General features: G+C 41.5%; 1 protein-coding gene across 1 annotated transcript in view; it reads right to left on the bottom strand.

The window, feature by feature from the left end:
- The window catches only part of LOC125482891 (junctophilin-1-like), a 217,882-nt gene extending 206,665 nt beyond the window's left edge, over nucleotides 1-11,217 (bottom strand). The window contains exon 1 of the mRNA XM_048595478.1: nucleotides 10,564-11,217. Within this exon, the coding sequence (XP_048451435.1) occupies nucleotides 10,564-10,942 (379 nt within the window). The 5' untranslated portion in view covers nucleotides 10,943-11,217. The remainder of the gene's footprint in view (nucleotides 1-10,563) is intronic.
- Nucleotides 11,218-15,872: the final 4,655 nt, after the last annotated feature.

The raw sequence follows: 15,872 nt of genomic DNA, 5'->3' as shown, positions 1-15,872 counted from the left end.
CTTCAGCAACTTCTGCTTTAGTTCTTTAGTTAATGTGCTTATTTGATTCCTTCAAAAAAAAAGTTTAAAGGAACATTTGCTGACATGGGTGATAGGCTATTTAGGTTTAGTAGATATAGATTTATGATGTCTCACTTTGTGAATAAATCAGAAGCACAGTTGGTGTCTGGGCTCCGCCTTCACCAACTGCCTGTAAGAAATCTAACACTGTTCTTGTTGTGCTGCATACTTAGGTTTCTGTCTTACATCTGCAAAACAGACAAAGTAACAAGAATCTTCTCATTCAATGTCTTTAGATCTAGTGTGCTTTACAAATGGTTTTATGGGAATGAAATAGAAAAAAAAAATCCAAGATGTTTCAAATCAGGAAAAAACCTAGGCTTGGCCAGCAAAACAACAACATAGCCACCACAAAGGATGTGTACTATATTCATTTATGAAATTAGGGCAGTAAAGCTTAGAACGACATAAAATGGTTGATAGAATATTAAATCAAGAAAATCCAATTTTATACATACAAGATTAAAAATAATTTATATAACTCACACACGTCAACATCTGAGAAACTGCTGTACTAATGCTCAGATGACAATTAACCTACCCTTAGAGAAAAACACCACTGACCTGAAAGATGAAAAACCCAACAAGAGACTGAACCATCCCAAAACGGAATGAAGTACTTCAAGTCATTAAGCAGATAAACAATGGAAAAATCTCCTAGTTAATGAATCCCTCCAATATGTACAAATCTGAGAGTTACATACAAAACACTGACACAAATTTCTACAAATTACCCAGAAAGAAAGAATTCATACTACAAATCTGAAAAATGCTAGATACACCAGCGAAGCAACTTTCTGTGCTCCCTTCTGGTTCTTATCCCTCTCTATACTGTATAGTTGATATTGAAGAAAAACTACATATGTTCCTATGTGCATCCAGTATATTCACTGAACAACAAATCCATCAACCAAAATTATTCTAATTGCTGGGCTAAAACTACAGCTTTAGCACACCTTACAAAGCGTAACATATAAAAGGTTGCAATCAAGTTCAGGGTTAATTCTAAGCTAACTCACCCATTTGGAAATCAACCAGATTGGGAGCATTATTTGTTTTACACCTGGTTAGGAGCATGGGAACAAGGGTAGGCCATTCAGCCCCTTAAGCCTGCTCCACCATTCAGTAAGATCATGGCTGATCTTTGGCCTGACTCCATATGCCTGTCTTGGGCCCATATCCCTTGATACCCTTGCTTCATAAAACATTGTCCATCTCAGATTTAAATTAAACAAAATAAAATAGCACTGACCTGCTGTTTGTTGAAGAAAGTTCCAAAAAACTTGCCTATCAAAGTGCTTTCTACCATCTCTCCTGAATGGCCTGGCCCTAATTCTTATACTATGCTCCTGGTTCTAGAATCTCCAATGACTAGAAACAGTTTATCTTTATCTATCTTGTCATTCCCCCTGTTAATATCCTGATAACCTCAATTAGATCAGCCCCTTCATCTTCTAAATTCTAGAGAATAATGGTGTAATTTGTCAAATCTCTCCACATAACTTAACCACTAAAGTCCAGTTATCACCTTTGTAAACCTGTGTAGAACTCACTCTAGGGCCCAAATATCTTTCTTAAGGAGTGACGCCCAGATCTGCTCGCCTACTCTAAGTGGGGTCAAAGTAACATTTTGTATTCCTGCAGTGCAGCATCTACATCCCTATACTCCAGAATTTTAGCAATGAAGGCCAGCATTCCATTGGTCTTCCTGACTATTTTCGGTTTCTGTTTGTGGCATTTTAAAGAGCTATGCATCTTAATCTCCAAATCTCATTGGGCATTCACTGTATTTAACTTTGTGCCCACTAAAAAGTACCTTGATCTATCCTTTCTCAGTCCAAAATGGATACCCATCTGCCACAGCTTTGTCCATTTATCTGACCTTTCGCTATCCTGTTGTAATTTTATGCTTTCATTAACAGTGTCTTCAAATGCTACACAGTTTTGTAATGTCAGCAAATTTGGATATTTGACTTTCTATGTCACTATCCAAGCCATTGATGAATATTGCGAATAACAGAGGCCCCAACACAGATCCCTGCAGGGCACCACTAGTCACATCCTGCCAATTTAAATACTTACCCAGGTTTCCTGCCATTCAACTAATTTCTTATCCATGTCAGTTATTTGCCCTCAATCTCATGGGCTTCTACCTTAGCTCGTGTGGGACATTATCAAAAGCCTCCTGTGAAATAACTCCACAGAGGCTGGTATCGCATCACCAAGTCACCCTTTATTTACACGTGCATGGTGCCTGACACTCTCAGATGAGCAGAACCTCTGACACTCCTGTTTATATGTCAGCCAGAGCTCCCTGATTGGACCAAGTTAACAGCCCCAATCAGGGGACTCATATTCTATGAGGTCCACCTGGCTCACCTTGTTACAATCACAACATTTTGGAAGTCCATGTAAACAACATCTATTGAATTACCTCTGTCCACCACCTTTGTCACCTCTTCAAAAAACTATGGGGTTTGTCAGGCATGACCTGCCCTTCATGAATCCATGCTGACTCTCCCTGATTAACTGAAATTTTGAGGTGATTAGTTCCCCTATCCTTGATTATAGACTCTGACAATTTCTCCACCACAGGTGTCAAGCTAATAATTCCCCGGTTTTCCTTTGTCACCCTTCTTAAAGAATGGAATGACATGAGCAAATTTCCAATCCAGTGAACTCTGTCAATGCCCCAACCATATTCTTTCAAAGTGCTCTCTTACCACCTTTAACACCTGCAGATGGAAACTGTGGTCCTGGGGATTTGTCACTCTTCAATTCCATTCATTTCCCCATTATTGATGATTTCCTCAAGATATTTTTATTTAGACACTGTCCCTGATACTCTGTAAATTTCTTTGGGAATTCCATTATGCTATTCTCCTTTTCTGCTGTGAAAACTGAAGCAAAATAATGGTTCAGCACGTCTGCCATTTTCCCCATGGGAATTATCTCCATAATATCCCCATTCAGCCTTTAGTGGATCAGTTGTACTCTGAACTAGCCACTGTCCCTTTATATTACTATAAAATGTCATTGTCTTTGATGCCCCTTGCAAGTCTCCTTTCATAATCCATTATGGCTGCCTTTATAAACCACTTCATCACCCTTTGTATTTGTCCCATTCTGTGGGATCTGTACACTTCTTTGCATTTTTATGAGCACTTTCTTTTAATTTTATGCTGTCCCTTACCTCCTTTGACGTCCATGGTAGTTTTGTTTTGTGAGATGGAGCTTTTTCTTCCTATGGGTACAACTGAATAGCATTAAGTGTTTCTCTGAACAGCCTCCACTGTTCTTCAGTGGTTTTACCTGCCTCATCTCATTAAAGTCCGCCTTACTTTAATTCCCGATTCTAGTTTCCAATCTTTGCTTGTTTCTTACAAATGCTACATAAAACTCAAATTATGATTACTATTTGACAAATGCTCATGAACAACAAGGTGACCAATCGAATCAGGCTCATTGTTCATTACAAGATCTAATATTGCTTGACCCTTGTCACAACCAAGACATATTGTGGCAGGAAACTATCCTGGACATACTCTAGAAATTCACAACCTTTCTGGCAAGGGCTTGTCTGTCTCTCCCAGTTTACGTTAAGATTAAAATTCCCCGTAAATACTACTCTGGTCTGCACTGCATAGTTGCCTAATTTCAGCATTTATACAGTCTAGCACTTCTGAGCTACTACCAGCTGGTCTATATTGGACACCTATTGTGATCTTTCTTCAGTTCCACCCATAAAATCTCCACTGGGTGCTTTCCCATCAATACATTGTCCCTCACCATAGAAGTCATTCTGGATTTAATCAGGAATGCCAATCCACCCCCTGCCATTTTCTCTATCCCTCCTGTAAACCTCATAACCTGGTACATTTAGTACTCAGTCCTGACCATCCTGCAGCCATGTCTCCATCATCTATGATATACTATATCATAGTTTATAATTTAAGTCTGTGCCTGCAGCTCATTAATTTGTCCCTCACACTCCGTGCAATTGTAAAAAGAACTCTAATTTTGGCTGTAAACTCTATTCTAATCTTCAGCATCTTTTTATTATTTCTCCTTCTGTCTTACTTAATAATGCCTTGCTTATTAAACTGGCCCTGCTTGTCCTACTTCTGGCCTCATGGCACATGTTATAATACTGAGGTTAAACCCTAGAGGTCCTGCTTTTCAAATTTCTGCCTAACTCCCTAAATTCCTTTTGCAGAATCTCATCTCACTTCCTACACATGTCATTAGTTCCATATGGACCATGACCTCTGGTTATTCACCCTCCCCTTTCAGTATGCCCTGCACTTCATCAAAATTAACATGTGGCTTCCCCATTGATTGTTTTAAAATGATTCTCAAGTGTTGCATTGGAGCCAAAAAACAGAAACATTATTCCATTGTTTCAGCACTACTTTGCGTGGATCAAGGTGGAAAGGAAAGTATCAGAGCTGATTTGGATCTAGCAACAGGTGTATGTAAAATACAATGTACTGTTGATGGGTCTAAAATCTATATTACATCAAACAACAGAAATGCTACAATCCACTTCTACACAAAGTGTCTAGATTAGATGTCACTGTGTTCCAGCAAAAGAAAGGATATTATCAGCATATATCCTGCCGTATTTTGAATTAGCAGGTGTTAATAATTGAAGCACCCTATCCTAAATAGAATACAAGCTGATGATGACGGAGGTCAATCTATGTCAAGACTTGTTTGACCGCTTGCAAACTACTGCCCCAGTTCCAACATCACTTTCCTCTTCAAATTCTCTGAACATGTTGCTAACCAAATCCACGCCTGTATTGTATACAGCTCCATGTTTGATTCTTTCTAATCAGGTTCCTGTCTCTGTTACAGCACTGAACTAGCCAAATCAAAGTGGCAAATGACTGTGATGTACTTCTTTTCTTCCTTGATCTCTGTGCATCCTTTGACATTGGATGATGTGATAAACAAAGGCTTGTCCTAGAGCATCTCCAGTAGTGCCTTCATTTCCTGACCCTGCAACAGAACCTCCGTGTTTCTGTTGCCTTTGGCTCCTCTCCTTCCTTATCTACCCACTTTTGCTAACACACATCATGCAAAGGTGCTTTTAATGTTTGAGCTGACAGACTCCACCCCTTCACTATCTTCCCTACTGTCACTGTGCACTCAAACCAATTTGCCAAAATTCAGTGTTGGTTGAGCCAAAGGTTCCTACAGTTACACATTGGGAGGATCAAAATGATCATTTTTCGCCCCACTATAAACTCTGTATCATTCCAACCTAATGTCATAGGAGAAATTATTCTGTTCATCACCCTGCCCTTATTCGCTGAGCACACAGCTGCATCCTCTCCATCACAAGGACATACTTTCACCCTCCAACATTTAGCTGTCTTCATCCCCATCTCAACACATCTGCTGTACAAACTCGGATCTATAAATTTCATAGGTGGCTATGACTCCAGACCCCTAGGCCCCAGAATTTTGAATTCTCTCCTAAAATCACTTCTGTTTCTCCATTTCCCTCTCCTACCTCCTTAAAATCTACCTCGATGATCAATCTTTTTCTGAGCCATCCTTATGTCTTTGGCTCGGTTTCAAATGTTTTTTCCACAGATTATGGCTCTGTTCAATGCATCAAGATGTTTTGCTTTGTTAAAAGCACTATATTTGGACACAATTGTTGGTAAGTAAATAGTAAAAGGGGAAGATGTAATAAAACAGGTAATGCTTTTTGCCATAAATAGCATTTCCTCAACAACAGATGCTACAGTGGTGGTGGCAGAATTTTATACCTTAGGTGCCATAACTTTTGTGTCAAAATGTACTGCTATCTAATTATCTGATATAGACTTGGTACTGTATAATTTTATTTCTTACAATGACTTTAAATTAGCAGTTTTTCTAAGCTTCATGGTGTGTCAATGTAGTGTTTTATTTCTGATTATTTAGCAACATCAAGAGCATAAATGGATTGACCAATTATGTTCCATATATGATCCATTAGCACTAAAACCTGATTGTAAAGCCCTAACCAGAATTTGTAAGTCTGCATATAGCAGCTGATTTTGGAAGAATATTGATCAGTAGTTTGAAAATATCAGCTGTTATGATATATTAACTTTCTAAATGAGTAATTGCCATAACAATCTTTTTCCCCCCACTGGTTGCTTGATGGAGAATGAACACATTAACATGCGTAAAGAATTGTAATAAGGACCTCCTGTTAATTGACATCTACATTGACAAGAATGCGTAAATATTTCAGGTATGTAATTTAAGAATTCCATTTTTGTAAACAAGAAACCCCTATTCATTTTTAATCTTCTCCTTTAGTGCCTGTTAATATAGTAGAATTTTCAAACAGAAATTCCAGGCCCCAAAAAACGGTTTTGTAAAGCTAGGAAACAGAATGCTATGAGCTGAAAAAAAAAACGCCTTGAACATACACTCTCAACCAAAGAAATCCTGTTTCCATGGCAACATTGACGATTGAATTTTCAGCAGTGGGTAGCATTGCTTGAAACAAATATTGAAACTAACTAAAACAAAAATATTCATTTGTTTGAAGAAGTGAATTACAAAACAACATATGGAGAGAATTTTATGGTGGACCACGGTGATACGAGTTTGCGCCTTATCAATTTCCTTTCAAATGCCAAAACGAATCACTGATCTGGAGCGCAGGAAGATATCTTGAGAAGAAACTTAGAGATCTGTGTTACACACTAAAATTATATAATATCTTTCTGCTGGCTGGCAAGCTTCAAAAACCAGAGGCTAATGATTTAAAAATTGTATTTGACCAAAGCAGATAGTCACTAATTGTAATTTTTTTTGAGAATATATACATAATCAAAAAAAAACACAGTACTTGGTCATAACATTCCCAAGCACTTAAAATCAAATCAAATATTGGGCAATGTAAAACTGATAATATTTTGATGTACTCTAACATAACATTGGGTAGACTTGCTCTTCAATTGTCTGAAATCTGTGTAAAATCACAGAAATCACACAAAAATGCAGTCTACTTCAAAAAGATACATTCATTTTAAAACAGAATTGTTTTTTCCATACCAAAACTCAAGGTGAACTCCATACTATTTCAAGTAGTCAACTTCTTCAGACTAACAATATAAAGACTGCATTTAATCAGATAGTACCCCTTTGATTAACTTTTCCAAATTAAGTTTTATAATTGTGAACACCCTTGGCCAAATTTCCAGACAGAACTAGTACAGTAGGTACTGATTTATTCAAGAATAATTGTCCTGAAAAACAGAAATTTCCTTTTAAACACATTAATGTTTGTACAGCAAAAAAATATACAGTTAATAACGATTGACTGAATTTTAGTCAATAGATCTGAATAATTATAACATAATACTACAAATATGAAGTGAATTTTAATTCATTGATCATGAATGGAAAATGTAATAACTCTCAGGCTGACATTTTTGTCTCATTGGTGCATCCTGGCTATAAATCAATATTACTTCTGCATGATTTTGAAATGTATAGAAAATTTTATATTCCCAGATTGCTCACTAAAGGCATAAACGTTTGCAACAGTCCTCATGCAATAAAAATGTTCTAGCCTTTTAATTTCAATCTATAACCACTTGAAACTTATTTAATTTTACTTTGATGTGATATTGATTATGTCTTATGTTTGTGAGTGTGCTTAAATGTCACACTGAGTATTCTGCTCCCAAGTTGGATATTTTGGTCAATGATGACATGGGTTTGTAAGTTAGAAAACTATTTTTAGTTGATGACCTGATCACTCTCAACTACCACGATAAACTCTAGTTCTTTCCATTAGCAGATGGCTGACAAAACAGTTTATTTAAACATAGATATTGAAGCAGGTTCACAGCTTTTTCTTAAAAAAAGTGCTAGTTTTACATTTTAAAAAAGTTTCAGTGCCTTAAGGAACATCAAGATTTACAGTGCTCCTTTTGGAAGAAATAAATGAAATGAATTCAGGCTTTGTAAAGTTTAATTTTGGCAGCGACAGTGTACATGAATATTAACATTCCTTATTAGGGAAGAAAAAGTGTCTGTACCTAACATATTCTTATTTCTCTTATCACTATGAATCTATGTAACTTCTAATTAAATGAGTAATACTATCCCAATTTTATTTTGTTTCACAGAGTTTTCTCTCCACTCTTACATGCAGCAATTTATGCTGCAGTATGATTTCACAGACTCATCAGCCTGGTAGTAAATGATGCAAGTTGCTTTCTCCACTATTTAATCTCAGAAGGACCAAACTGACCATCCTAATCTAGACTGCAGTTAACACAGATATAACATCAGAAATTTCAAGATAGCAACTGGAAATAGAACATTCTCTCTTCCTTTCTAACTCATGAATGCTTAAGTACATTGTAGCATCCATACAACCAACTTAGTTCCAGCTAATTCAATACAGAAAGCTTGTTCTGTATATTCCAACACTTTAAACAGGCAGCGCACTTAACTGCTGGGCCATTTGAGGCATCTTGCTCCTTATATTTCAGATTGACTGAAACTAAATTTGTAGTCATGGTCGGATCTGTTGCTTTTAAGATGGAAATAAAATTGTGATTCCAATATTTTTTTAAAGCAGCAAAACATTTTCACAAATGCATATTCTATTCATTGTGTATCTTTTGAACAACTCATAGCATTTGCAGCATTAATCTTGGGAAGTAATTCCTCTGTTACCACATTTGCGATTTTTTCACAATGCTTTTTTTTAATAAGTCACCTTTATGAAAATGAAGCATGAGGATGTAACAGTACAAGTAATTACATAGGCAATTACTCAAAACATTTGCAGTCCTATGACGGATCTGGTCATGATGCCTTGAGGATTCTGTTTGATAGCAAACATGAATAAATTTGACTTCTTTTCCTGCAATAATGTGTTCTGGTTCTACAGAGGAATTCAATATTTCAAGTACTTTCATTTTGGGAACACATAAGCAAAAACAGTGTTTGTAATATTTTATATTATATAAGTACATGATAAATTAAGAGCTGTATCTTTGCCTTCAGGTAATCCCAATACTGTGGCATCCTATGGTGAATAAATATGCCTTTTGATAAATTGTTGCTACAACTTATGATGCCTAATACACTTCTCACACAGGATGACATGAAAGTGCCAGTCGTAAATCTGAGAGAGTATGGACAAGCAGCAGCACAAAGTGCCAGCAGCAAAACAAACCTGGAAGAGACTACTTAGGGAAGATGGGACAAAACCATGGAGAGACAGAATAGAGGAAAATCGATATCATCGGATTTAAAGGGGAATAATGAATGACCACAGTCAATTTAGTCTACATTTTAGTATTTTGTCAATGAAGCAGAAGAAGACATTGGAACGTTTCTTTTTTGCTTCAACTCATGCATAAGGGTGTTTATGTTCAGTAATCCTCACAAGCAAACAAAGTTTTTACAAACACAAATTTATGACCATATTAAAACATGGTCCAAGTTTGAAGTTACTAATGTTAATTCCGATTATCTACTGCAATGATCTATCTTTATATAATCGTACCGAAGATTAAACGTACAGAACTTTCCTTCTGGCCCCACATACATTTTCATTACTTCTTTTGGAGGCGTTTGACAAGAAACACACACCCACCAGTTATCCACCTCTTCAGCTGTTGCTGAAGATGGGTTATGCAGATCTGGACATATGTTACAGCATTTGACTGTCGTTTCCCGAGCGGCTCCAAAATTTGCTGATGTTTTTAAAAAAAAATAATTCAGTGAAACGATGTCATACTGATGGATACCTTGGGTTCTGGGAATAGCCCGCACGTTTTGTACATCTTTAGATTTCACCGGGCTGTCTGCACTTAACAGGCAAAAAAAAACCCCAACTTTGATGCCCATGTGGTTCGTGGTGCCACACCGTGCTCCCTTTACTGTGGAATAAATAGTGGCATTGAAGTATTTAATCCAGTTTCAACTCTCATCTGTTCACTCGTGAATTAAAATAAGTAAAGAAAAAAGAAATTACATAGCCCCCTGGTCCTTAATCCTCGGGTTACTTTACAGACATCTTGGAGGGGGGAGTAACAGACGTGAGCAAAGGCAGACTTCCCGAACAATTTAAATGTTAAATGGCCAAGAGCGCCTGGCTAAATCTTTTGGTGATAACTAGCTCCGGCACACAGTTAAAAGTCGCTGGTGTTTTTTGCCGCTGTAACTCTGGAGGGGCTTCACTTTGGGCGGGGGGGCAAGAAGCTTTTGCAAGTTGGACTAAGTTTGAGGAGCGCGGGAGAACCTTGCCCCGGAGGGAGGGAGAGAGAGGAGCTTCAGTGTCTCCTCACTGTTAGGATCTTTCAGGCATTCGACGCCTCTGTCGAAGATGCAGTCCCGCGTGTGTTGACTGGAGTGAGGAGTTGTTGTTGAGGTGCCTCTCAGGTGAGGAGTCAGTCTGAGGGAGAAGGTTGGGGCGGGGGGAAGAGGATGGTGAAAGAGGAGAGAGGTGCGCCTGTTACTCACCGCCGTCCCCGTAGGTCTCCACACCGTAGCCGTCCTGCAGCCCGTTGCTCCATGTGCCTTCATACCTGGCCGGGCTGCTCAGGCTCTGGCGGAGCCCGTATCTGCCCTTGAAGCCGTGTGTCCATTCGCCGCGGTAACACCAGCGACCCTTGGTCTCTACCCCGAGCCCGTGCCTCTTGCCCTGGGTCCAGTAGCCCTGGTAGGTGTTGCCGCTGGGCCAGGTGTAGACTCCCACCACCTCGAAGCCGTGAGCCCAGGAGCCGCTGTACTCGCCCTGGCCCTTCGGCCCGGTGCAGATGCCGTGGCCGTGGGCTTTCCCGTCCTCCCATCCGCCGCAGTAACTCCCGCCATCGTCGAAGTCAAACCTTCCTCCAGTCATGCATGAAGCGGTGCGGGGCGGATCGCACACGGACCGACAGTGGGCTCACAGCAGACAGAGAGGGAAGGATGAGGTTGGGGAAGGGTGGATGGGGATGGGGTTGGGGGGGAGGGGGGAAGGAGGAGGAATAGGGAAGGTAAGGAGGTAGAGAAGTTTGTTTGGTGGGGGGGTGGTGGTGGTGGTTGAGGGGGGGAAACCAGCTCTCGTGTGCCGGGGAAATTACACACACAAAAAAAAAGCAAAGTGCAGCAGCGTCTAACTGGAGAGACCGCCAGGGAGGCGGGTCCACTGCCTTTAACTGGAGAGCTGGGCCAGGGGAGGCGGGCTCATCCCTGACTGGAGAGAGACTCCGGAGAGAGGCGGGCACCGGGGACTCGTGGGGTGGGTGGGAGCACAGGAATTGCTGGGCACAGGAATCAGAGGGATGAGTGGGCAAGAGACGCTGGAGGGATAGGAGCTGGGGGCAATTGGGGAGGGAGTTGGATGACTGACTGACTGACTAGAACGTCGAGGTAGCGCAGGCGGCTCATGGAGAGAGAGATAATTTAGAGCAGGCATTGGCAGCGACTTGCAGCCTGTGCCCTGCAGAGACTGACAGGCAATCAGGCAGAGTGAGAGCTTGGCACAAGGGGATGGCCAGAGACAAGCCGGTGGGCATTCTGAAGAAGGGGCTGAGGGAGTCACTGATGTTAACTCTGTTTTCTCTCTCTCTCTCTCCACAGATAACTGCCAAAGCTGCTGAGTTCCACGCCTCCCAACCCAGCAACTTCTGTTTCAGTTTCGGATTTCCACAGTCCTTAATTTTGTTTAAGCAAGTCGAATAATGGGGACCGTCCTGGACTGTCCACGGATGCTGCCCCAGACCTGCTGAGTTTCTCCAGCAATTTCTTCAGTTATTTCAGATTTCCAGCATCCGCATATTTTATTTTGTTTTTTTTTAAGCAAGTAGGCATTGCTGCACAATGGGGACCATTCTGGAGTGACCTAGAGTCACGGTATTTGCAGGGGTGATGGGTACAGCATAGAAGGGAATAGTAATACTGACCTTGCAAGAGTAACCAGGACCAGTAAGTCCATTCTCGCAGACACGAAAATAGAGAGGACGGGGATGAAAAACGACTCTCAGAAAAGAACGAGTGAAAAACATAAAGATATAGGAAGCAACAGCAGAGAGAAAGAAATTAAAGGTGAGAATAGGGGCTAAAGAAGTTAAGCCGAATGGGTGAGCGACGGAAAAAAAGGAAATAAAGTCTTAAGAATCAAGACTGAAGAGCGATTTTGTGTTAAAATTGGAAAGCTACTGTTGAGAAATGTAAGATGGCGAGGAGCCAGTGAAACGAAAATGTTGGGGGCGGGGGGTATGGGGAATCAAACAGAGTTAAATGAATTGAAAATGTGAAAATAAAATGGTAGAGACAGGAAAAGAAAACTGAAGACACTGAAAAATCCATGCGGGAGTGAGTACAAAACGATCCATCCTAACAGTCCCGAAAGCGTTTAAAAAAAAAGTTTTTAAGATCCTGAAGGAGCAGTGACATTATATTTCAATCAACATAGTGACTTAGATGAAATGAGGGATCTAGTAAAGTTGAACAAATGTATCTAAAACTGTGGTTTCATTAAGATCTATTGGTGGAACAAACTTACATCAACCAATTACGCCCGTCTCCTTTTCACTTAACCACATTTTTCTTAGAAAATGACAATGCTGTGCAATCGCAAGATCGTTAGTGATGCGTTTTTGATGAACGTTTGGTACAAAGTGGCTTGTTTTGACTGCAAGAAGTCATTATTGATAATTCACATTGTTGGTTTGGGATAAATCAGAAATAAAAAGAACCTTATGTTTCATTGCAAACGCCTACATTCATAAACCTTTTAAAAATCGGAAACTTTAAAGGCATCAGGAACTTTGTGATGCGTTGGTTCCTTGCGACTGTTACGTTAAATTGCAGGAAGAAACGCCAATTATGCACACACACACACACACATAAGAACCTTGCTTTGATTTTTGACGGTCCTTAAGCCGAACACCAGATGTTTTTCAAAGGCAGTTAAACACTATAACTGGAATACATAATTGGAGAAAACGTGCGTCACGAGCTTCCCAAAATAGAAGGAAGAATTAATATGGTCATCGTTGCGAGGATGAGAGGAGACGTGTTCCTGAGATTGCATAAGTTCAGAGATAGTAGGAACTGCAGATGCTGGAGAATCTGAGATAAGGTGTAGAGCTGGATGAACACAGCAGGCCAAGCAGCATCAGAGGAGCAGGAAGGCTGACGTTTCGGGCCTAGATCCTTCTTCAGAAATGGGGCATCCTTAGAAGAGGCTTCGCAGTGGGGTTAGAAGGGTCTAGGCCCGAAACGTCAGCCTTCCTGCTCCTCTGATGCTGCTTGGCCTGCTGTGTTCATCCAGCTCTACACCTTGTATACCTTGCATAAGTTCATGTGGGGATGCCTGGAAAGGAGTCTCAATGGGACTTGCTTAACTTGCCAGGGAGCTGACCAGCAGGATCAGTCCTTCGTCAACCCGCATCCTGAACATCTCCTGTCAGGGAAGTATTTATGCCTAAACCACAGCAGCGGGAGGAAAAGGTGTACTGTGTACTCTGCGTCAATCACGCGTGTAGCTAAATGGAGGAAATAGACTCCTGTCACATCAGTCACTTTAGGTGATAATTTAACCTGCGCCGATATGATTTTATCGATCTGCCCTGAAATTAAATATTTAAGTGCGATTCTGGAAATGACTGCAAGTCAAATGTAAACAAAAGCTTTTAGATACAATCACAAACTGCAGGACCACGATTCAAATAAATTATAACCTACAGCTGATGTCAATACGCTTAGTGCTCCAAAATAATAGACTACTGAGCTTATTTTTAAAAATAATAACTGTTATATAACATCTTAATTATATGTGTAAATCTTCATTTTTGTAAATTGTAAGCTTTCAGGAAAAAAAACAACTTACACTTGATTACCAGAATGTAATTGCAGTTCATATATACAAACTGTATACAATACAGAATGCATCAAATACTTGGCACCTTACATGGGACAACTATTTTCTTTACAGTTCTATCATTTTATGTCTAACACGCACTATGTTTAGGTATGCGGAAATGGTCTAGTGCTGTGCTACATCCATAAATAAATTTGACAAGCTTCTAGATATTTTCTAACTAACCTGTTCAGGGATGTTATGACACACCTGTGGAGCAGGTGAGACTTGAATTCAGGCATCCTGGCTGAAAGAGATAACAAGGTGCAGAGCTGGATGAACACAGCAGGCCAAGCAGCATCAGAGGAGCAGGAAAGCTGACGTTTCGGGCCTAGACTCTTCTTCAGAAATGGGGGATTCTGAAATAAATAGGGATAGAGGAGGAGGCGGATAGAAGATGGATAAAAGAGAAGATAGGTGGAGAGGAGACAGACAGGCCCAAGAGGCGGGGATGCAGCCAGTAAAGGTGAGTGTAGGTGGGGAGTTAGGGAGGGGATAGGTGAGTCCAGGAAGGATGGACAGGTCAAGGGGGCGGGATGAGGCTAGTAGGTAGGAGATGGGGGTGGGGCTTGAGGTGGGAGGAGGGGATAGGTGGGAGGAAGGACAGGTTAAGGAGGTGGGGATGAGCTGGGCTGGTTTTGGGATGCAGTCGGGGGAGGGGAGATTTTGAAGCTTGTGAAGTCCACGTTGATACTATTGGGCTGCAGGGTTCCCAAGCGAAATATGAGTTGCTGTTCCTGCAACCTTTGGGTGGCATCGTTGTGGCAATGCAGGAGGCCCAGGATGGACATGTCATCTAAGGAGTGGGAGGGGGAGTTGAAATGGTTCGCGACTGGGAGGTGCAATTGTTTAGTGCGAACGGAGCGTAGGTGTTCAGCAAAACGGTCCCCAAGCCTCCGCTTGGTTTCCCTGATGTAGAAGAGGCCATATCTGGAACAGCAGATACGGTATACCACATTAGCAGATGTGCAGGTGAACAGCTGCTTGATGTGGAAGGTCTTCTTGGGGCCTGGGATGGGGGTGAGGGGGGAGGTGTAGGGGCAGGTGTAGCACTTCCTGCAGTTGCAGGGAAAGGTGCCGAGTGTGGTGGGGCTGGAGGGGAGTGTGGAGCGGACAAGGGAGTCATGGAGAGAGTGGTCCCTCCGGGAGGCTTGGGGGGGTGTGTGTGTGTGTGTGTGTTTGGTGATGGGTTCGGAATGCACATGGCGGAAGTGTCAGAGGATGATGCGTTGGATCCAGAGGTTGGTGGGGTGGTACGTGAGGACGAGGGGGATTCTGTTTTGGTTGTTATTGCGGGAAGGGGGTGTAAGGGATGAGTTGCGGGAAATGCGGGAGACATGTCGAGGGCGTTCTCGACCACTGAGGGGGGGAAGTTGCGGTCCTTGAAAAACGAGGGCATCTGAGATATTCGGGAGTGGAATGCCGAAGGAGGAGGCGAAGGAATTGGGAATAGGGGATGGCATTTTTGCAGGAAGGTGGGTGGGAGGAGGTGTATTCTAGGAAGCTGTGGGAGTTGGTAGGCTTGAAATGGATATCAGTTTCCAGGTGGTTGCCAGAGATGGAAACAGAGAGGTCCAGGAAGGAGAGAGAGGTATCAGAGATGGTCCAGGTGAACTAAAGGTTGGGGTGGAAGGTGTTAGTGAAGCGGATGAACTGTTCAAGCTCCTTGTGGGAGCACGAGGCAGCGCTGATACAGTCAACGATGTAACGGAGGAAGAGGTGAGGTTTAGGGCCAGTGTAGCTACAGAAGAGGGATTGTTCCACGTATCCTACAAAGAGGCAGGCATAGCTTGGGCCCATGCGGGTACCCATGGCCGCCCCCTTTGTCTGTAGGAAGTGGGAGGAATTGAAAGAGAAGTTGTTAAGGGTGAGGACGAGTTCAGCTAAGCGGATGAGGGTGTCAATGGAGGGGGACTGGTCGGGC

This window comes from Rhincodon typus, chromosome 4 (genome assembly GCF_021869965.1).
Source record: "Rhincodon typus isolate 14 chromosome 4, sRhiTyp1.1, whole genome shotgun sequence".
In the NCBI taxonomy this organism is placed as follows: domain Eukaryota; kingdom Metazoa; phylum Chordata; class Chondrichthyes; order Orectolobiformes; family Rhincodontidae; genus Rhincodon; species Rhincodon typus.
The sequence above is the reverse complement of the archived record's forward strand: the minus strand, read 5'-3'. Positions and strand labels throughout refer to the sequence as shown.